Source organism: Alternaria conjuncta (genome assembly GCF_024043145.1).
Source record: "Alternaria conjuncta strain BMP 0040 chromosome Unknown scaffold_1, whole genome shotgun sequence".
NCBI lineage: Eukaryota > Fungi > Ascomycota > Dothideomycetes > Pleosporales > Pleosporaceae > Alternaria > Alternaria conjuncta.
The window spans coordinates 2,979,167-3,001,374 of NW_026250090.1; the positions used below are offsets into that span (position 1 = coordinate 2,979,167).

The 22,208-nt window shown below is 51.9% G+C and overlaps 8 protein-coding genes across 8 annotated transcripts; 7 read left to right on the plus strand and 1 right to left on the minus strand.

Moving 5' to 3' along the window:
- Positions 1–2,550: 2,550 nt before the first annotated feature.
- Positions 2,551–3,146, plus strand: J4E85_001033 (uncharacterized protein; the record flags this gene model as incomplete). Its single annotated transcript, XM_051465321.1, has 2 exons — positions 2,551–3,017; positions 3,083–3,146. The coding sequence occupies 2 exons, from the start codon at positions 2,551–2,553 to the stop codon at positions 3,144–3,146; spliced, it is 531 nt and encodes a 176-aa protein (XP_051331842.1).
- Positions 3,147–4,082: 936 nt separating this feature from the next.
- On the plus strand, positions 4,083–5,475 carry J4E85_001034 (uncharacterized protein; the record flags this gene model as incomplete). Its single annotated transcript, XM_051465322.1, has 2 exons — positions 4,083–5,301; positions 5,342–5,475. 2 exons carry the CDS (start codon positions 4,083–4,085, stop codon positions 5,473–5,475), a joined length of 1,353 nt encoding a protein of 450 aa, XP_051331843.1.
- A 426-nt stretch (positions 5,476–5,901) lies between these two features.
- On the minus strand, positions 5,902–7,305 carry J4E85_001035 (uncharacterized protein; the record flags this gene model as incomplete). Its single annotated transcript, XM_051465323.1, has 2 exons — positions 5,902–6,605; positions 6,657–7,305. The coding sequence occupies 2 exons, from the start codon at positions 7,303–7,305 to the stop codon at positions 5,902–5,904; spliced, it is 1,353 nt and encodes a 450-aa protein (XP_051331844.1).
- A 1,170-nt stretch (positions 7,306–8,475) lies between these two features.
- J4E85_001036 (uncharacterized protein) lies at positions 8,476–9,163 on the plus strand (the record flags this gene model as incomplete). The annotated part of the gene is made up of 2 exons (XM_051465324.1): positions 8,476–8,745; positions 8,798–9,163. 2 exons carry the CDS (start codon positions 8,476–8,478, stop codon positions 9,161–9,163), a joined length of 636 nt encoding a protein of 211 aa, XP_051331845.1.
- Positions 9,164–10,527: 1,364 nt separating this feature from the next.
- J4E85_001037 (uncharacterized protein) lies at positions 10,528–10,965 on the plus strand (the record flags this gene model as incomplete). Its single annotated transcript, XM_051465325.1, has 2 exons — positions 10,528–10,592; positions 10,683–10,965. The coding sequence occupies 2 exons, from the start codon at positions 10,528–10,530 to the stop codon at positions 10,963–10,965; spliced, it is 348 nt and encodes a 115-aa protein (XP_051331846.1).
- A 1,764-nt stretch (positions 10,966–12,729) lies between these two features.
- On the plus strand, positions 12,730–13,152 carry J4E85_001038 (uncharacterized protein; the record flags this gene model as incomplete). The annotated part of the gene is made up of 2 exons (XM_051465326.1): positions 12,730–12,794; positions 12,879–13,152. 2 exons carry the CDS (start codon positions 12,730–12,732, stop codon positions 13,150–13,152), a joined length of 339 nt encoding a protein of 112 aa, XP_051331847.1.
- Positions 13,153–15,774: 2,622 nt separating this feature from the next.
- On the plus strand, positions 15,775–16,725 carry J4E85_001039 (uncharacterized protein; the record flags this gene model as incomplete). The annotated part of the gene is made up of 2 exons (XM_051465327.1): positions 15,775–16,489; positions 16,544–16,725. 2 exons carry the CDS (start codon positions 15,775–15,777, stop codon positions 16,723–16,725), a joined length of 897 nt encoding a protein of 298 aa, XP_051331848.1.
- Positions 16,726–17,047: 322 nt separating this feature from the next.
- J4E85_001040 (uncharacterized protein) lies at positions 17,048–18,784 on the plus strand (the record flags this gene model as incomplete). The annotated part of the gene is made up of 1 exon (XM_051465328.1): positions 17,048–18,784. One exon carries the CDS (start codon positions 17,048–17,050, stop codon positions 18,782–18,784), a length of 1,737 nt encoding a protein of 578 aa, XP_051331849.1.
- Between the last annotated feature and the right edge of the window lie 3,424 nt (positions 18,785–22,208).

A 22,208-nucleotide genomic window follows, 5' to 3' on the forward strand; every position in this document is an offset into this window, starting at 1 on the left:
TCAACGGGTATCCCTGTGCCGATCTACCGCGGCACGGCAATCGCCGTCCTGCCCAGGCGCGCCTAACCACAACTCCAAAACATTAGACTGCTTCAACCCGCCTTGGGCCATCACGGCTTTCGGATTCGGATCTGTGCCTTGGCTGTGGCAGCGTATGCCGTGTATCATGTTTCTTCCCAGCCTGAAAGCCGCCGCTAGGAGTCTCCCTCCGCATCTCAACGGTTGGCCCTCCGGTCGGTACCGATGATGTGTGCACAAAGTGTATCTGCAGATCTACCACCTAGGCTTCCGGCAGTTCACGTCTCGACCGAACATGTCAAAAGTTACTTGCATGAGATTAACCGTGTGGCTTGTCCTGAGGAGATGCCTCCGTGTTGAGGTTGGCAGCTGAGGTATGCAGCCTAAGAGGCTGCCATCGAAGTTACCGCTCTTTCGCAACGAATAGACCGTCCGGCACATCATTCATGACTCGGTTAAGAACGCGATCTTCAATAGTGGGTCGTTGGCTTCCAGTGGTCTTGCGCGGCAGGGCTTCTGGCCAGTTTCGGAGACTATCGCGCCTGGCACGACTATCAACGGTCCCTATGCTCCAGGGTCTGCTAATATTGGAGCCTTCCTCGGCATCTTGTTGTTTGTCGATGAATGTTTCCCATCGCGTAGGATACGGCCAGCAATTATTCGGATGAACGACTGTGGGTAGCTATGAGAGATCGCATCGCTTTAACGGAAAATCAACGAAGCCTCAATAGCCGGAAAGCATCTCCGACATGAGCAAAGACGACCGCAGTCCCGAAGTGTTCGCCGTGGCTGCACTGTTCTTCGTGCTCACATGGACGACTGTTCTCCTACGGATCTACGTACGCGCGGTATTGATGAAGACATGGGGAAAAGATGACTCGTATATGGTTGCGACACTAGTAAGTGGTCATGTCTCGCATTCAATCGGAAATTATACTGATGAAGCTTGTAGTTGACGTTTACCGTGTATCTTCCATGTCAGATCATTGCCGCGATGCACGGAACTGGTCGCCATCGATGGGAGTTGAGCGATAGCGATGCGAAGACAGCACTCTTGGTCAGTTTAACACTCTTATCACATCATCCGACATCTGACTAGATACAGTTCTGGTACCTGTGCGAGCTGTTCTACGTGATAGCGAACTGTCTGCTCAAGTTTGCCATCGGCTACTTTTACCTGCGGGTCGCAATCGAGCGCTGGCATATCTGGGCCATCCGGATACTCATGCTAGGCACTGTACTATGCGGTCTTGTCTACTTCTTTCTAGTCTTGCTTCAATGCATTCCTAGTAAGCATCAATCAAGCGCTCGTTGTCAAATTCGCTAATGGATCCAGTTTCGGACTTTTGGAACGTGCACCCAGCCTCAGACAGATGCATACACAACGGCCCAACTCTGGGGATTACTTATGCCCTCGCCGCCATCAACGCAATGGCTGATTGGGCATTCGGTTTGCTTCCTTTCTTCATCGTTTGGGGCTTGGAGATGAGAACTAAGACAAAGCTACTTGTTGCGGGTATCCTTGCATTCGCAGCAATTGGAAGCACCGGAACAGCCATCCGTATGGCATACATTCACACACTCGTCCAAGGCCCCGACTTCTTATATGCTACCACCGACGTCGCCTTGTGGAGCACTATTGAACCTGGAATCGGCATTACCGCAGGAAGCATCGCGACACTGCGCCCGCTCGTTCGTCACTGTCTATGGAAGATGGGTCTGGCTGACGCACCTCGTGAAGAACGCGGCCGCAACTACTATCCTTCAGAACAAGGTGGTCGCTTACGAAAAAATCGGCGCGGATATCGCCGTAGCTTGAGCCCTTCCGATCTGGTGCCTACGATACCTGGCAATATGACTACTATACAGATCCACGGACCTCACGACATAGATTTGGAAGAGAACCTGTCCCCGCCGAAAATTGTCGTTACGGACGATGATGTCCCGGAAACCCCGGATGGTCAGATTATACACACTGTCACGGTCCAGCAACAATATGAAGGCCCTGAAAGGCTTCCTGAGAAGCCTCCAAGACTTCAACTGCGCGATAGCTTGAGACATAGTTTCACTCGCGGGAGTTTTTTGAGCCCTGTATTTCGAGTGCCCGAGTGAACTCTCGCAATAAGTACCGTATGTCCCACCGCCATCCCAATCATCTCAGTTGAGCAAACGGGCCACATTCTCACTTCAAGCGGTCAAAGACACCCCGCGATACGGAGTGTCATGAAAGCTATGTCTTATCGATTCATCAGGTCGCGACGCTCCGACGGACACGCGTTCCAACGTCACTAGATCAGTCGTCAGAAGGATCAAAGCGTGGGAGCATTTTGGAGCGTGGCGTCACCTGCGTGAAACACATTCACCAACGCTGGCTGTCATTCACGTCACCCACAATTCTATCTCCACCCGCCGCTCCTGATCTCTCAGTCTCACTCACGGTACCATCAGAGTCTCAACAGTGTCTGTCCAGCTGTAGTCCAGTACTTTGCTAGCAGCAGCGCATCAACACCAGGTAGCCATACTGTAATCAGTATGGCTGAAACCCCCGCACCACCAACGGACTCCCCCAGCCAGTCTCGCAACCTCATTCCAACAACCAATGGCGAGCTACCCGCCTTACCACCCAACAAAGAAATTCTTGCCTCTGCCATCCGCATGACAAACATCACCCGCTTCATCCACCTCCTCTCCCACGCCAAAGCCCTAATCACCCACCACGGCCCCTACACCACCCTTCCCGCCACATCAGTCCTCACCCGCTCTCTCAAGCCACCCAGACCCGCTTACCCCTCCTCCCCATCCCTCAAATCCCTCGCCCTCTCCCTAGCCGCAGCCCAAGACAGCACCTACAGCGCGCAGCCCCCCAGCCACACAAAAGACGACCTCGACTTCTTCACCCTCCTCTGGGACAGTTCCATCGTCGTTCTCGAAGAGATATTATCAATAGGAGATTTGCCACAAGAGTCCTTCGGCTGGGGCATCTTCGGTCTGGCAGCGGGGTACATGCATCCCCCTTCCCCTCCCCACGATCTGAGTCAGCAGAACATTTTCATGCGGCACAAAGCGAGGTTGCACGCTGCACTGTGTATGATGCCGAGCTTGGAGGGGCCACCCGGAAATGGGGTTAGGATGAGTGGGCGGACGACGACGGAGGCGTTGACGAGGGCGAGGAGGGATATACATGTTCTAGGCCATATTCTTTTGGATGAGTTTAGGAAAGGGGGGTGGAAGAGGGTTAGGTGGGGGAATGCGGTTGCGGTTGCGGAGAGGTGGGTTGGGGCGTTTGGGTTGGGGGGGAGGGAGATGGAGGGGGTTGGGAGGGTGGTGGGGGTGGGGGAAGATGGAGAGAAGGGAGAGGGGAAGAAGGGGAAGAAGGGGAATGGGAAACGGGTTACTTTTGAGTTTCCTTGATGGGTTGGATGAGGAGAAGACCGATGGTTTTGATGTTCAATGTAGTCAGTGAGAATACGATGTACTCATCTATAATCCCTATCATACAGACACCGCGATGATTACTGAAATAGTGCAGTTTGAATCTTCCCTTTCACTGGTAGTCGGTTCCTCAACCTGATCGATCAACCTTGGAAGGCACCGAAAATCCTCCAGGCACCGGATCTTCGCCCGTGCAGCGGTCTCAAAGCGCACTGACGCGCCCCTTCCACGCCTCCTACCTCTACATAATGCCCGTCACACTTCTAGAATCACTCAACGCTTGTTGCACCTTGTTTGAAACCGCTCAACCACAATCTTGCAGCAAACAAGTCACTATGACAGAGCACGCGCCCTCGCCAGCCACCAGCAATCCTTCTCTATCACGAAAGACCATGCAGGGCCCTGGAATGGTGGTACCCTGTCCGGTAGTCCAAGACGCCATGTTCTTCACCCTATTGAACCGCGACGTCCGCATGAGTATCTACGACTTCCTTTATGAGTGGCTCCCGCCTCTACCGTATAAGAAGCGCTGGCAGAAGGAAGATGATTGTCGTGGTATGGTGCTGGCTTGTAAACAGGCTAACCTGGTGAGTTGTTTCCGAATAAGGAACTGATAACTTTTGGTCGCTAACATGACGGAGGAACTATCCGAAGCAGCGGCTCGACACCTAAAGATGTTCTTCGACGAATTCACCAACGACTTTGAGCAAGAGTGTGGGCATCCCATCAGCTTACATGGAAGTATTCCTCTTCACCAGGGGTGGCAGGCACTGCGTACAGTCACGCTCACGTTGGATATCAGCTTCTTCAACGAGGCTCTCGCTGAGATTGCGATGATTCCCGAGGCGGAGAAGGATAATTGGCGTCGTGAGGAAGCATCAGAGGATCTCAAGCTGCACGCCGGTACAGGTTGGAGAGACGAAATCTCCGAATGGCGCGCACTCCTCTTCCATCCGTTCGAAAAGGTCACCTTATTGATCACCGATGCGTCCAAGGATGTCAACGACCTTACGAGCACCCATATCGAAAAGTATCGCAGCGTCGTCGGCATGCTCCGAGATAGCCTGGACACCATGGGCGAAAACTGCGGGCACGACTGGCTCATGTTCCAAAACTCTCTAGACTGGGACGCCATCTGTGAAGAAGAGCACGAAGCACCCGATCGCTTTTTCAACAAGTATGATGAATATGACTCCACGCCAAAGCGGAAGTGGTACAAGACCGCAGAGCTCTTCCGTTTTGCGCGAGTGCAGCACGAGCGACTAAACGATAGGGGAATGAGGAAATATATCGGGAAACAAGCTGCTCGCGACTACATTAGAACGGGCCAACGTATCCAGACCAAGCAGGTTTGCTTCGCTTGGAATTTCCTGCCTAGCGGGAAGCCCACGCCGAAGAAACTTGTTGGTAAGATGCACACCTATACCGCCCAACACGCGGAGCAAATGCGTAGAAAAGATCAGCTCCGCGAGCTCAAGTATGAAAATATGTGGCCACACAAGTATGAAGTAGCCGCTGCGGACGGGCTGATCGGCGAGATGGGCATTCGACATCCCAAGCGCTGGGTCCTGGCGAGTGAGGAGTATACTGAGTACTATGGTTTCATGGGACAGCTGAAAGAGGCGGAAGATGTGGAGAGTAAAGGTATTGGGATGGCGCTGTGGAGGGCGAGGCCAAAAGCTGAGAAGGCAGGAGGGGATGGAACGGCCGAGGAAGCTGCTGAGGTAGAGACTGAGCAGGAGATTGACGAAGATGTTCAGGAGGAAGTTAAGGAAGACGTTGTAATCGAGGTCGAGGAGGAGATGTGGGAAGAGTCTGAGTCAGAAACTGAGGATGAGGATGAGGGTTACAGTGACGAAGATGACGAAGATGACGAAGAACCATGAAGAAGATGGCGACGATGACGAGGATGATGAAGAGAATGACGAAGAAGATGAGGAAAAGGTTGAGGATCAGGTCGAGGTCAAGCTTGAGACCAAGGGTAAGAACCAGACTAGGATAACCGATTTCTGGAAAAAGGCGTAGCGTATCAGGGCGTGAGGATACGATGCGTCGATGGAGTATACATTCTCGGACCTTTCCACTCCCGTTGTAACAGCAGAAGTAGCAGACATCATCGATAATCTCAAGTAAGCTTTTCAGATATGTCAGCATCAACAAAGACCATCAAACACATGACCTTTCCAATAACAAGCCCGGAAAACACCGCTGCAGTGCTATCCCATTGAAATTGCGAGCTGCCCCCAACCCTATCGAAGGAGAAATAGAGACGCCGAGTAATACGCCGAGGATGCCGCTTCTTCATCAAACCAAAAGAAAATGCCCTAAAAACCCCATCCTTGCACATCATGTACAACATCCCTCCACAAGCCGCCTCTGCCGCCAAAATCATCTGACAAAAGAACAAAAAGTAATCAACAGCCAACGCTATTCCCCAACACGTCCCGTCGCTTACGCACCCCACTTCTTGACCGCCTCGCCCAGCTCTTTCGTTAACCCACGCCTCACAGCCAGCAGCTCTTCTTTCGCATTCTCAGCCTCTTTCTCGCTTCTCTCGACCCGTCCTCTTAGTTTTTCCACTTCATTTCTTAGTTCCTTGCGTAGTTCTTTGCTTGCTTCTTCCACAGCTGTTAACCGGTCTACTTCCACCCGCAGCTTTTCGCCTGATGTTTCGACGGATTCTAACCGCTCTTTCATGGCCATCATCTCTTTTCTCATGTTCTCAGACTCTTTCTTTAGCGCGTCGGATTCGATTTGCAGTCCGCGGTAGGCGTGGGATTCCTTCTCCATACGCTTCTGGAGGTCGGTTTTTTCGGTCTCTAGGCTGGTGTTTGAGGCTTTGAGACCGGCGTTTTCGTCTTTGAGGTGTTGGATTCGATCTGTTAATGCGCGGTTCACACGCTCTGGTGCTGGACTGCGTGGGCTGAGGATAGATAATGGTGATGGGACGGAAGTTGAGTCTTTGAGATTTGAGGGTGGCACGATTTGCTCGCTGACGGTGCGACGGTGTTTCTTGGGACGGATAGCCGATGCGATGCTGGGGTAGTCTTCATCGCGTTCGCGTTTGATCTTGACGCTCAAGTTATCTGTTGCTGCGCGTTTGATGGATGGCGGCTGGACCTGGATGTCTTCCGGTATGGACCTTGATAATGACGCTGCCTCTAGTCAGTAAATTATCGACCAAATGACAATCAAAATTGACATACAGACGGTAGATGATCGCTTTGGCCGAACAGCGATCGAATCCTTTTCAATGGGCGTACTGGGTTCCGATTTCCTAGACGGCGGCAGCAATGGTCTTTCCCCCTCGTTCTGCACCCACAAACACGCGTCTCGGAAATTCCTGGTAAACATGGTAGGATCTGATCTCGTCCGACATAACTCCTTCACGTGGCCAGCAGCCAAGAAATAGTAGAGAATGAGGGCCGACACACGATGGATGGCTTTGGAGCCGCCGGTATCGTCTCCAACATCACAAAAAGGCGCATGGAAAGCAACAGTACTGGTACTATTCACAGCTTGCAACTCGTGTGCGCCGTCCTCCAACTCGGTAATGCGATAAAAGCTGACCTCGGCCTCATCTTCGTGGACGTGCGCGGTGACCCGATCTATGGGTTCATCGTCGTCGCCGGCGGGGCCTGGCGCATATCCGCCGATGACAAGCAATTGCTTGTGGGTGGAGCGGCCGAGCCCGCGCCAGATGGCTCTGCTGATGGTGAAGCTCTCGTCGAACTGGATCCAATGCAGTCTTGCGGCGCGTGGCAGGGCGCGAAAGGGCGCGGCAAAATTCGCACGCGCCCATGCTTGGACATTTTCGTTTGTCAGGGGCGATCTTGTCTCATGGAAGTCGGCCATTGTGGCGAGTGATTGGCGTGGTGTCACCCGTTGTTGCGCTGGATTTCAATGGGGCGCGCCTTGATTCGCAGAAGCGGAGGCTGCGCAATTGCGGGTCGTGGGGTGGTGACGAGCTGGTGCTGTTCCTGGTCGCGGTGAAGAATTGTACGACGAGCACAGGTCGCCGCCATTGAAGCCCGTTGGTGGTCGGATCACGGCGACATTGCTCGAGAAAGCTGTGTAGAGGTTGACGCAGGCAGAAGTCAGGCGGGAATCCTTCCGCTGCCCGTTATTTGCGGGGCTGGCAGTGGCTGGACGACTAGAACGGAAGGTGTGCAGCGCAACCCATTTTAACACATGCAAGACGGCCATCATCCCAATCGTCATCGCACAGTTGCATGTTTCGGTGTTTTGCATCCATCGCGCTGCATATCTAGTTCTGGACTTGCGCGATAAGGGTGCTGAGCGTCCGTAAAGCGCTGGTTCCGGGTACCGAGGTACCTCTTGTTGTCGAGCGCATCGCGCGCTTAGCCCCGAAGAGACCTGATACACTTGGCAATAGTATCAAAATAGCTAGAGCTGGATTAAGGTTGCAGGTGCGCCGGACAAGGTTCAGGATGGTCCTGGTCAGGCCAGGCGATGAGTTCATCGGCAGTTCACGGATGCTTGCGCTAGTGGTCGAGACCATCATCTTCCTTATGTTGTGCATGTGCTATGTATGGGTACGTCGGGAACTGCACTCAGCAATTATGAACATCTAAATGATGGCAGTGATGCCAATGGGGGCTGATGTGTGATACAGGTCAACACATAAATTTCACGACGGCCAATTGGTACAACAGGGACTATGGTAGTACAAGCGAACTCGCCGATGCCACCTTGAGGGGTTTTGCTTTTTCGAGTGAACGATCGATCGTGGTATTTCGTAGTGAGGTGTGTTTAACGTTGTTGCGTCCACGGGTGCCACGGGGTTCTCACGTGGAGTTCTCACGTGCCTTCGCCCAATCGGGCAGTCCTACGCGTCTACGTCATCGCCTTTTTTTTCTGCCACGCGCGCCACGTGCAACAGCTTTCACATTCACCCTGCGCAACTCCATTCTGGCCTTTCCACGCTTCCTTACAGCTGTCGTATCTGCAGTCGTCTTGGCCTTGTTCCTCAAAGCGCCCTTCCCACCCATACCGAAGGCCACGATGCCCCGCCGCAGCGCGACCTCGTCGGCATCCACCGATACGACCACCACCACAACACTCCCAGAAAAGGTCCAATGGCCATCAACATTCACGGATGGACTACCGCTGCCTAAAATTGTCGTCTTCGATCTCGACTACACACTATGGCCCTTCTGGGTTGACACGCACGTCACGCCTCCGCTGAAGCCTGTCGAAGGCGGCCTGAAGGTCAAGGACAAATATGGCGAGGGCTTCGGCTTCTACAACGATGTTGGCGGCGTATTAGAAGCAGTGAGATGACTCGATTTCCATCGACTCCATGACGAAGCTGACGTAACGACAGCTCAAACACAAGAACATCCTCATCGCCGCTGCTTCGCGCACGTGCGCCCCCGATCTCGGCCGCGAAATGCTCAAGCTCCTCAAGATACCCAGCGCAAACGGATCGTCCTCACGTGCGATAGACTACTTCGATCACATGCAGATATACCCCGGCAGCAAGACGACGCATTTCCAGAGGATACATAGGGATAGCGGGATTGAATATGAGGAGATGCTTTTCTTCGACGATGAGAGTAGGAACAAGAATGTGGAAGTACTGGGAGTGACTATGCAGCTTATAAAAGACGGTGTGACAAGAGATGAGATTGACAGAGGTGTGCAGAGTTGGAGAAAGAGGAATGGACGGACAAAGGCGCTGGAAGGCTGAGAGGACAGTACCCAGGTGATCAGTATGGCTCCAGCAGCACGAAGAGACGAATTAAATGAGATACCCATGACATAGCCAACCCCATTCGAAACGCGTTCAAGCGGGACGCTATCCTCAGTCTGACCCAACTACAATGTCGCGTCGTGCCGCGCCGCCGCCACCTGTTAGCCCATCACTACCCGTGGACCAACAACATCTAACTACATATGCTAAGGCGTCCCGTTCGATCGACCGATCAAACGCATCTGGTGTTTTACAACTCCGCCTTGTATCTACACATCCAAGTACTCTGGTGGCCGCTAGAGGAAAGACGGACTTGGCATTCGCAGCCTTGTGCCGCTATGCAGCCGCGTCTGGTTAAGGCTTGTTCCTGGCTTGCTTACAGCTTCTATATTAACATTTCCGAGGTCCTACAATGTCGGTGTAGCAAGGCATTACGGGTCAGCCCCATGTAGGAGCAACTTGCAGAGCCGCATCAGGTTGTGTGGCGCTTTTGTACTCTACCCCAAGCTGACCCGATCGAGGCTGTGATTGTCTTGTCACCAATGGCAATATACGCAGATCAAGCTAGTTCCAGGATGGTGAACCCGCAATGAGGCTGATGTACGTACAGGTTGCTTACGCCATACTTCCGTAATGTACTGGCCCGCAGTACACCACATTGAATGGACTGCTAATTTATGTGGTCATAGGTATTGATCGGCAGATTCAGATGGCCGTTTGCGGGTAGCACTCTGTACTGCATATACGGCGCTATTTCGAGTTCTACGTCTTCCTCACCACATTTCCACGTCTCAGGCTAAATTCGCGGGGCTTTCTTGTTGTGACCCTTCTCAGTGTTGTCTGACTATCTTTTTTATGTCTCGTAAACATATGGCTGGGGCTAGTAGACGTACCTCTCAAGTGTAGAGATCAGACTACCCTTATCAACAATTCAGCTACAAGTCACGTCGTACTATCACGCCTGGTGAGGTCATATCTCCGTGATGAGGAACAACCCAATCGTCTGGGGGGCCCTTGGACGTAGCTTTCAGTTACATGATCGCCAAATCATCGTAACTTGATCCTGAAGTGTCTCCACTAAGAATAGCAAGGCTCTTCGCCCCGAATGCAAGCCTCAACCCATCATACACGCAACTATGGGTGGAACGTCACCGGTGCCTTCGCCCCAAAATAGCACAGACACCAGGATTTCCGTTGGACTGAGGGGTATGCATGTCTTACTTCTATCACTCTTGTGTCTATAAGTATTGTGCCCGCACAGCATGTTGAAAGCCATCAAACAGGTCAAACCCAAACGGACAATCTACAACCACACAACACCCATCAATCAGGACTTTCGCCGAAGGAATCTTTACACAACCATGCTCGTCAAATTCCCGATTGCCCTGCTCGCTGTCAGCAGCGGAGCTATGGCCTACAAGAACAAGTAAGTCACACACACTTTCTTTACTACATCTCCGAACTATAACTTCGCTCCTCTCCCATCACGGTCAATCGCAGGCACTAACCTTCTCAGCTGTCAAGGATCTACCAACTCGCCCGAGGTCGCCGAGTGCTACGTTGGCATCGGCAACATCGACGCAAGCGCAACCTACAGCTACAACCAAGAATTCTCCCACAAAAGCTGCTACATCAAGTACGCAACGAATGATGGGAATGTGGCACACCCTGTGTCCGGTCAGAAAATCAAAGATGTAGCTTCGTCCATCGTAGCTAACTGCGGACATCACAAGGGGAGCTACGGGACGGAGAACTGTGATGGTTGCCACGTCACGGTCAACTATCGGAAGTCGATTTGAAGGCAGAGCGTCGTCTTATCCTTTTGGTATGGAAGTTGAAACACAGTCTTTACAGCAGTCAGTCGTTACCTAGATATGTACACACTCATTCAATTATAACTTGCTTCATTTGGTCTTCGATCAGCCAACCAAAATTTGCGCATCAAGGGGTCGACCTACGTACAGCAATGCAGCACTCCAATTCGGAGTCTAATGCGTCACCATCAGTATGCGATAGTTGGTACACGAGAGAAAGAACAATCCTTTGATGTAATCCGATCTGCACAAAGAGACGAATGAAAGGAAATGTCCATAAACTCCTAATCCAATTGAGATCGTACGGAGGAAGGCCTATCTTATGGCTAGGCACGAGCGCATCGGGGCTTCGGTACGGACGGCTTCTCTATCACTAATCGTGCTGTATGTTCCTACACTCTGCATTTTCACTAGCTAATTATGGAAATGCTTTCTAGTCTACAACGCCAGTATCGCGCCGCGCCGCCGCAGCCTGCCAGCTAGTTACGGGATGACAGCTCATTGCGGCCTCTTCGTCACAAACACCTAACTATTCAGTACTAAAGCGTGCCTCACGATCCACTCACATGCCTTAGCGCCTGTTTCTCCGCCTTTTTACACGATAGCCTTGGTGTACATCACCTCGCGCCCCTCGTTTACTCGTTTAGCCGTTCCTGGGCAATGCTTCTCCGTAGCTTGTTTGAAAGGCTTATGATGGCTCTGTCTGGATACCGGTACGACCGTCAATGTGACGCAAAGCTTCAATGAGCAGCATAGATGGTAACGGGGCCGCAGTCCGAGTCGGTCCCATGCTCTTCTTCGATGAACTTGCTGTAAAAGCAACTTTTCCCCGTCAGCCTGCTTGGCCCATCAGCGCCACAAGCTTTTGGACCCTTCGGAAGCTTATCGTGTTTTGGACGGATACTAATGCACACATACATCAAGCTAATGCCGGGGCCGTACGTCCGTAAGGCTGTACTGCATGTACACTACGGCCCGCAAACCTTCACCACCTTCCACTACCAGCTTGGCCAACGAGAGGCGATGTGCTTCCTGCTTACTTGCATCATATTACCATACTGTAACTCCAGGATACCAGAACTAATGCGCCTTCGTGCTGCTAGGTGATGCGATCGACCGGATCAGGCGTTCGTTCCTGATCGGCGCTTCCCGGATTACCCGAAGTGGGCGGATCTCTCGACACGTCTCTACGCTTTCGTCTAATAGCGGAGGAGGTTCCGATTGCATCTCTCGTTGGCAATGTGCTACGGAATCTCACGTGCACTCCAAGACGCAGAGCTGAATTTACTGCATATCGGTTCAGGTTCGCAAGGCAGACTGCTTCTATCAAAACGTCCCGAGGTCCGCTGCGAAGTCCCGTGATTTGTGAGGGTTCACAAGCTGGTTCCTTTTCACACCAAGAGAGGAATTAGATCCTAGGGGCTCTTAATCGACATTTTAGGAACATGATCTCCAGATCGGAGTTGTAGCCGAAGCGTGTGCATCGAGCATAGGTATGGGGGGCCTCATCCCAAACACGCATGCCTCAGGCCATCATGCACATCAGCATCGACGCACCTTGACCGGTATCCTGACTTCCAAAATAGTAAGGACAGAGTGGTATAGTCAGCTAGGGTGCGGCGTGTGCGTATCTTTCTGGACGCACACATTTTGTCTATAAATACTGCGTCCGCACAGCGATTTAGAGGCATCAAGCACATCGACTTTCCATCCATTACCAACACAAACACTCAAAACCACTCCGCAACCATGTTCGCCAAAATCGCACTCGCCCTTTTCGCTCTCAGCAGCACTGCTCTCGCCTACTCCGACAAGTAAGCCACTTTCCATTCCCTACTCCCCCTCACATCAACCCCTCCTCCCCCCATCTTCCTCACCCATACCAACACTCTCCCTAGCTGCGACGGCTCCAGCCGCTCCCCCAACCTAAGCGAATGCTACGTCGGCATCGCCAGAATCGATGTAAACGCGTACTACAACGACCAGCAAGAGTTCTCGCAGGGCAGCTGCTTCATCAAGTACGCAACCAACGGCTCTGGCCAGCAGGCAGTGCGGGGTCAGGTTATCAAGGACAAGGCCGAGTATATCTTGGCTCACTGTGGAAAGTCGCATGGTAGCTATGGAACTGGTAACTGCGATAAGTGCCATGTGACGGTTAACTACCGTAGCTAGAGGGGATGAAGGGATACCTAAGTACCTAGGTACTTTGTGACTAGGGGGAAGAAGGTGGAACAGGGATTTACCGCGATCGGTCGTTAGAAACACACTCGTTCAATTGAAAAGCAGTTTACCTGGTGTCTTACCAAACAGACTCGTGTACTTCATCTCTGTGCAAGACTCCCGAGGTCCCGGGGTTAATCGACGTGGATAGCCATTCAAAGGCTGGACATCAGCCCGTGAAGTACAATAAGCGTGCTGACCCGAAACAGTCTTATGTTCGGAAATACTTCCTCTCGATGCGCTAGCGTCATGTTGATCCAAGTGGGATTTACAATTTGTACCGGCCGAAGGATGCAGGTGGGGCACGTCCCTGCCGCATATGTCAGCACCACTCACGTCGACCTCCGGGCTACCTAGCTATCCAGGTACCTCCTGCTTGTTACGACCAAACTTCTTTTTCACGCCACTTAAATACTCTTTTGCCTTCAATTTGTCCCGATAAGCAGCGTCGTGAGTGTCACAAACCCTCATATTCGCCTCCAGACGAGCACCGGATGGCGGAGCAGGTACCTGCGGGTGTGCTTTGGTGCCGCCAGTGCAACAAGCCGTTTACCAAGCGTCAGTGTCTTCGCCGTGCTGCTCGAAGTTTGCGACAACGATCATCGAACTGACCGTTCTCGAAGAATCATCATTGAAACGTCATGGTTACTATTGTCGGTCCAACACGAGAGCCTCTGTCCCGAGACGGCGATCGTGCGCGGCTTGCGCAAAGGCAAAGACCGCGTGCGATAACGCACTACCAGAATGTTCGCGCTGTACCAGAAGGTGTCTCATGTGTCACTATCCTTCCAGATCTACAAGGCAAAAGCGTGATGCTGTGCGTCGTGCTACCTCCAACGACCTGCCTAACCACCTTGACAGTCATGCAAACTCGATTGGGCCAACTCTAGCCGATCAATTTCAAGGTTATCTGGCTACTACATTGACCAGCAATGACCCCGTGTTTGAAGACCTACAGTGGAGCCTCGACGATATGACGGCCTTTGACGACTACATGATACCTACGTCTCAGTCGGCTTTCCCTTCAGACACACCATCTTCACCAGGGTCAGCCAGCCCGATGATCATTACGCCTCCTTCATTGTTGCTGGACTCAACAGACCCAATCTCCGACGAACAGAATGAACTTACTCGTCAGCGGGAGCTGCAACATCAAACCCAAAGACAACAGTCGTTGTGCTTTGCCATCTCACCCGGCCCTAGTTCGAACGTCAGATCAATGATACAACGGCCAAAGATGCACCCGGGAGCAGAAAGAGCGGCCAGTCTCATCTTCTACACGTTAAAGTCTTATCCGCTGATGCTGCAACAAAATGACCTGCCAGCTTTCATACACCCAGGCTATGTGTCGTCCACGCAAGAAGGGACAACAACAGAACCACTTGAGAATTGCATCGCGTTGATGCACATGATGGCTAACGGGGTCAAGGGAAGCCGGAAGCTCTTCTGGCGGAACGTGAGAATCGAGTGTGAACGCATCTGTGACCAGAACCAAACTCTAAACAAATGGGAACTACTAGGTGCTATGCAGGCTCTTTCGGTCTACATCTTGATCCGGCTTGATGAAGGCGAGACTGAGCACAATAATCTGGATTATCTTTTAGAGAGGGCAGTCATTGTGAGTCCACTACATCGGTACGCTCAAGGCATGTCTGACGACGTTCGTTCTAGCTCGTCGCAATACAACTTTCTCGCGACGATCTCGATTGTCATACGCATGACGTACCATGTCGCAGCAATTCGACTAATAGCTGGCAAGACTGGGTTTACAAAGAATCCAGGCGAAGGTACATTGATCATCCCGACGTCCGTTCCAGATTCCCTCACTAATACCCATGATAGACTCGCGGTAATCTATCGCATCCTGAACAAGCTCGTCTTCTTCGACCCAGCAGCCATGTGCGACATGCCTACAGAATTCGTAGTTGCGCCTCTGCCCGCTAAACGCCAACTTTGGGATGCTAGGGATGCAGAAGAGTGGCAAAGGCATCGGCAGAACGAGCCGCGAGAAGAGACACCGTTTGCGCTGGCTGTCGACGGTGAGATTTTAAAGTTGGACCAGCGTCGATTGTCCTGCCGCGATGCGTGGTTGCCATATATTCCATCAAATGACGAGATAAAATCTCAGATTCATACGAGTAGAGCTAATCGTAGCGCCGCCTGCTGGGCCGAATGGTGTTCTGGTATGGACAGCATGGGCGGGTTGATCATGCTCACGGCCTCTATGGCTTAGCGATATGGCTTGATGGATTCTAGCGAGATATACCAACAGTGAGATATTAATGAGTATTTGTGTACGAGTATGCATGACATAGCAACCGGCAAAAGCGCCACCCCATCCGAACTGAATCAGTGCGGTCGGATTTCACTAGTGTCGGGCGGAACAAATTGTACGTCGGGATTCGTGAACTCCGCCGTGTCTCTTTCCCCGACCTGGGTACAAGAACATTATAAGGATGATGGGTCGTCCTCTCCTAAGAACATCCAAGACATTCGCATCTCTCCAAGTGGTATCAGTCGCAAGTCACGCAGCAACCCATCCTTTCTCCTCCACCAAAGCCCATCCACATCATCATGGTATCCTCCACTCCACCCTTCCCATCCCCAGTCCAGCGCTGGCACAACAAAGCCCAACCCGCCGGCAACCCCAGCCTCCCAGACCTCTCTCAGAAAGGCAAATCCATTCTCGTGACTGGAGGAGGCAACACGGGCATCGGAGGAGAGACGGCACGTTTCTTCGCCCGCGCAGGTGCCGCACGTATCGGTCTCTTAGGACGCCGCGAAGGCCCGCTGCTCGAGAACAAAGCCTTTATCGAGAAAGAGTGTCCTGAGACAAAAGTCTTTATCCAAAGCACTGATGTCACCGACGAGGCTTCAGTCAACGCAGCCTTTGATAATTTCGCTAGAGATGGCAAAATCGACACGCTCATTCACGCCGCTGCGGTTATTGGTCCGACCGAGAACTTCGCTAAGGTTGATGCGCGCGAGTTTCTTAAAGGGGTCACTGGTAATATTGAGGGTTCTTTGTGGGTCGCTAAAGCTTTCATACGCCATGCTGCACCCGATGCGCATGTTGTCGCTATCAACTCCTGGGGCGCGCATTTGAGTCTCAACGATGCTTACGCGTCCTACTGCGTTGCGAAGATGGCTGTTTACCGCCTGTGGGACATGGTCCTCCTTGCGAAACCTAATCTCAGCGTCTTCCATACCCAGCCTGGCGTTGTGTTGACGGAGATGAACCGTAGAGTTGGCGGAGCAGATAGCTTCAAGCATGTCAAGACTGATGATGGTGAGCGTACGACCCTACTGCATACCACGATGAGACTAATTGTTCTTTGTATAGTCACTCTTCCTGCGAGCTTCAATCTCTGGCTCTCGACACCAGAGGCTCGCTTCCTCAAGGGCAAGTTCTTGTGGTGTAATTGGGATATCGACGATCTCAAGTCTCGTGCCGAGGAGATTAGGTCGGGGAGGTTGCTCAATATCGACCTCAATGGATGGCCATTTGGGGCGACTGCGAACTAGATGATGATAGCGAAGGCAGAAAGCGGTGATCTGTACTTAGCTTTCAAATTAGAAAGTTTTAGATCTATGAAGAGCGGATGATTCAGGCAGCAAACTCGAAGTGATTGGGTGGAGCAGCGATGACGTCACGTAAGCAACTCCACATCCACCACCTGCAGCAACTCCAGCATGATGCCAAGCAGGCCCCCGATACGTCCTGGTGGCCTTGCATAACGAGCAGCAGGTAAGTACAAAGCCATGAACCACTTCCGAATGTCGAGACGGTTGTTCATTCCTGCTCTTCATATGCTCGAGTTGCCACCGTAAAGCGGTTGTTCTTGCCATGTCACTCTCCCTTGAAGAGAAGCTGCCCACCGAGCTTCTCGAACACATTGTCTCATTATCCACACGCGAATCTCTACTCAGCCTATGCCGTACGTCCAGAACGCTCAATCGGCTCGCGACGCCATGGCTGTACTCGAAGATTTGCCTGAGAGAGACCGACAACCTTGCCGCTCTCGCGTATTTGGTCTTTACTTCCCCCGCCCATGCCAGTCTGGTCAAATACCTCATTGTGACTAGTACCTGGGCGGATTTTGAAGAGAGATATTCGAACGGATCCTGGCCAAGATCTGACGACCCAGGGACCCACGACATCTTGAGGAAGAAGTGCGCGGAGTACACGTCCAGCGTCGAAGAAGCATTTGTTGTTTATGAGAAGATCCACTCGGCTAAGAATGAGGATGCTATTATGGCGCTATTACTCGTCAGCCTACCGAAGCTTCGACGATTGAACATCAATTGTGGCATATATGGCCATGATGATTTCGTCTCGTTGTTACCCAAGGTCATCCGTGGGAAGCCGCACGCAATGTCAGAACCTATCGATATCCTGGTCGCTGGAGCAGACGACAAATATTCTAGCGCTACCAGTCACGTCGCAGCCTTCTTTTGTCTACCAAACGTGCGCTCTATATACGGATGGAAGCACGGCGACGGCGAAGTCCACGACCAGAATGACTTGTTCTCGAAACTGGAGCCACAATCATGCCCAGTGGAGTATCTGGAATTGCGATGCGCAAAGCTTGACATGGAGAATTTTCGAGGCATGTTGAACGCGACAATACCCGGAAAACTCAAGACATTCAACTACGAGCTTGGAGGCCCGTGGGCGTGGTGTGACACAGAGCATCCGGCGATGATGCGAAGCCTGGAGCCACATCACGAGACGCTGGAAAAGCTGGGGTTAAGCCACGAAGACTTCTACCCTTACCTTGACGACGAAAGCGCCGAGCGCGGAAAGGCTTATCCGTGTTCATTCTCTTCTTTCACGGCTCTGCGTCGCCTTAAAGTCGCCCCCGTGTACATATGGGGCCACCGCAAGACCACCAACGAGGAGATGTTCGACATCGCCGAAACGAGAGATAGACTCTGGACCACGCTGCCCAAGAACCTTGAAGAACTCTGGATAACACGAGCCCAGAACCAGCATATAGACCACAAGAAGGTTGTCGAATTTGTCCCAAAGTGCTTACTCCCGGCACTCGATCTAGTGGTGCAGAACAAGCGGACAGCCTTCCCCCAGCTCGCGCACCTGCGTGTCGAACTTCCGCTCCTGGACTGGAAGGAAGATTGGCTGGACAGCTTGGCATCGATCAGCCGAGCCGCTGCCGCCGAGGGGATCCAGACATCCATCATCTTATACAACATGTTCAGCAGATACGGGCCTATAAGCTCGGAGCGAAACTGGGGCTGGAACGAAGACATCAAGTGGGAGCCATCGCGCTACAGCGACAATAAAGAATGCCCAAAGATATGGATTGAGGTAACCTCGGAGCGGCAGGAACATCTAGCCTCCATACTCAAAGACATGAAGACCCGGTTCCAAGAAGAGAATGAGCGATACACAGAAGCGAGAGCTAGAATTAATGAGCTGGGCGCGCTGTGCACGGATTGTCAACTCAGTGGAGAGTACGATTCCAGCAAAGGCATCGGTCTACCTGAACGCTTCGTGGACGAGAGGTTGGGACAGGAACCGTATTGGAGAGGAAGAGGCGGTAAACCTGAGGTGGTGACATGATGCCAATCATGACGCCACGATTGATACACGTCGTATCGCCGTATCGCATCTCAAGGTTCTACGGAACGATGGAAACACTGGCGATTTCATGAAGAGCGAGCAAATCAAACCGTGGCATAATTAATGTAAGCCCTAAAGTTAGTCAGCCGAGATGTAACCGAGGAAGGACCCTGCAGGAAAGGTAGCGGTGAATGTTTGCATCGCAGTGGTCGTTACGCCAAGAAATTCCGCGTCTTCATGTATGCTTTGGAGTATATTTATCGCATCTTGCGTGTGGTAGTAGTCGTTAGCACTATTCGTGGGTTGGTGAATGCATGTGTACATGACGTAACATCAGATGGCTACTAGCAACAGCACTAACATATTCCAGTAAGACGCGACCAAAGGTCTCAAACGGCACTCCGAGGCTCGCATGCTGTGCGCATCATCTTCAGCTATCAACCCGAGCAAGCGACATCCATGTAGCACGAATAAAGCGCTGGCGATCAAGTCCTCAAATACCCCAACTCGCCGCAGTAACGACGACGATGACGAAAGACATTTCGTTTCAACCCGATATTCCAGAACTACATGTGCGTATCAGGCGAGAAAGCATCACGATAGACCAAACCTTGGCTTTGCGGACGGAAAGAATGTTTGATCAGGATGCATGACACGCAGAAGAGAAGCACCAGGTTGAGGGGCAGTAAAGACTAAAGAATGAAGATGTTCAGTTCGCCCAGCTGCTATTCAGCCTATATTACCCAGGTTAGCGACGAGCTCGTACGACGACGGGCCGAAGAAAAGAGAGAGGGGGGTCAACATTCATGTACATAGGTACGTGGTAATATACGATGCGATACGAAATATGTCGGGAGAAGCGGAATACAGTAAGCAGTAACAAACGTTGTACGTAGGTTGATGTACATAGATAGATGAGTGAATATAAATACATGCACCACCACTACCGCGACCCCCATCACCATCTCATCCCAAAAAATCCACACCTATCCGCACAAGCCGCCCATCCCGAACCGGCCATGAAGTTTACCGCCATCCTAACCGCCCTGTGCGCAAGCACCGCCTTCGCCATCGATATTTTCCAAGCCGACGGCTCCATCAAAGCGATGGCAGAAGGCGATCTGCTACCACGCCAGATCCCAGGGTGCTGCTCCACCAACTTCAATGGGCCTTGTGTTTGCCCACCTGCACCTTGTACTAGCTGTGGTGTACGTATTTCCTACTCGACTCAAGATGAAGGAGACGAAGAAGAAGACGGAACTAGAGAGCCCTGGAGGGGACGAATGAGAGCGATACGTCGGGTTCATCATGGGACGCTTTGCTAACGTGTTTGGGTGTAGCTTGAGTGCTGCGGTTTTTAGAGAGGTGCGATAGTCCGCCATGACCGGGCACTTCTGGAAAGGAGGGATTCTTCGAGAAGAGACGTATGGGAAAACGTCCAAGGGGGAAGAGAGGCAAAGACATGACGATAGAAAGAGAGAGAGAAAGAGAGGGGGGATCAAGGGCGTAATAGCCTGATGTCAGCACGAACTCGAACATCTACGCTAATGTCTATATTAGGTAGCGTGCAAGTACAAATTTCAACATTTCGAAGTTTATAAGTGCCATGAAGAGTGAAGTAGATAGCTACTAGAAGCAATAACAGCTGACACGGACAGGACTACGACAGACATGGCTTCTCGTATCACTAACCACTGACCGCCAACCCAGATCACCTTGGGCCACAGCTACGGGTAAATATCGGGACTCTCCTCCAGCCTCATATTTCCCAGGTACCAGGTCCGACAATACTCACACATGGCAGTGGTTTCTGCACACTACCACCTGGGCACTACCACCAACAACGCCAGCAACAACACCTCCATCGCACGACACTTCCATCCCATCCCACCGCCCCAACTCACCGCACCGCACCTAAAGTCGCAATCTGATACCCAGCGGCGCCAAGATGTGATTCAGCCTTTCAGCCTCCCACCTAGGTAGTCCTGCAAATCACAACAAGAACTGATTGGCACCCGAACCATATCAGAAAGGTCGAGGTAATACAGTACACCAGAGATGGCGCCATAACACCAATCCATACACCGCACACTCCACAAAGGACAAGGCCCTTCCAACTTGTCCTCTACACCTCATGTACAGCCTCGTTGCTCGTGCCAGAATTGCGACGTGCAAGGCTAACAAGGTAGAACTGAGCGACCGAAAAACAACCGTGGAAGCACTATGCAGGACAGGGAAGAAGGCGGTGAAAATCCATGCGACAAACCGCTACCAAAAGCCATCAGGCGGCAACTACACTCGAAACGAAGCTACAATCCTCGACCTATTCAATCTATCATGGCACTAAAAAACGCTCTACTCCAACGGCGCAAAACCTCAATACCGCATGTACAACATCATCGTCACCATGTCCTCCCATCCTCCGCCCACCCAAAACGCTTCCTCCCTCATCACTGTCCTGCATTCCCATGCTCGGGTATGCCGGCGCATCTAACTACCGTTGACAGCTGCAAGTCATTGCCACGGCTCTTGTCCGCGTAACGAATACCTAGGTACCCACAGTAAGCAGTAGAGACAGATGGAGGTGGTGATGGGCGGTTTTGCCCAGGTGCTAGAGCTGGCTATTCAGCCTATATACCTAGGTACAGACTAAGCTTGGAAAGCGGACGCGAACGGGCCGAAACGGTGACGGTGGTGTGCGGAAATGGGCCGGCTTGTACGTGGGAAGTGGGTGGGTGGATGGGTGAGGTGATGGGAAGGGAAGGAAAGGGAAGCTGGAGGTGCGCAAGGTACCCGTGGACGTGTGTGGTGTGGAGGTGGAAGAAAGGTTGGAGCTGTTTGGGAACACATGTAGTATACATACTTATATCCACACCACCAACAACATCCCCACATCCCCAATCCAATCAACAATAGGTAACCCACCACATCTACCCACCACCCAACATGCGTCTCACAGCCCTACTCAGCGCCCTCTGCACAAGCACCGCGTTCGCAAAGCACATCCCCCAACTCGACGGCTCTGTCAAGATTGTACCAGATACGCAGCTGGATGCACGCCAGTTAATCCCGGATTGCTGCTCCAATAATTTCGCTCCGCCTTGTGGGTGTGGGAGGGCGTATGAGAATGCTTGTAGTGTATATCTTGTTGTGAAATGAATGAAATGATGGATTAGGTGTAGTCTTCTTGCTGTAATCTTTGAGGAAGGAGAGAAAAAGTAGGAAGAAGTATATTGGGGTTGTGTATGATATCTTATGGGCAGAAACTTGGGATATGGTTTGTAATCTATCCGCCTTGGCCTGAAAGAACGAGTGTAAGAAGTTCAATATCAACGTCTGCTTTCCATAACCATCTTCACCGGATACCTAGTTCAACACCCCGTAGCTAGCTGTGATCCACAAACACTAACAACAACACCACCAA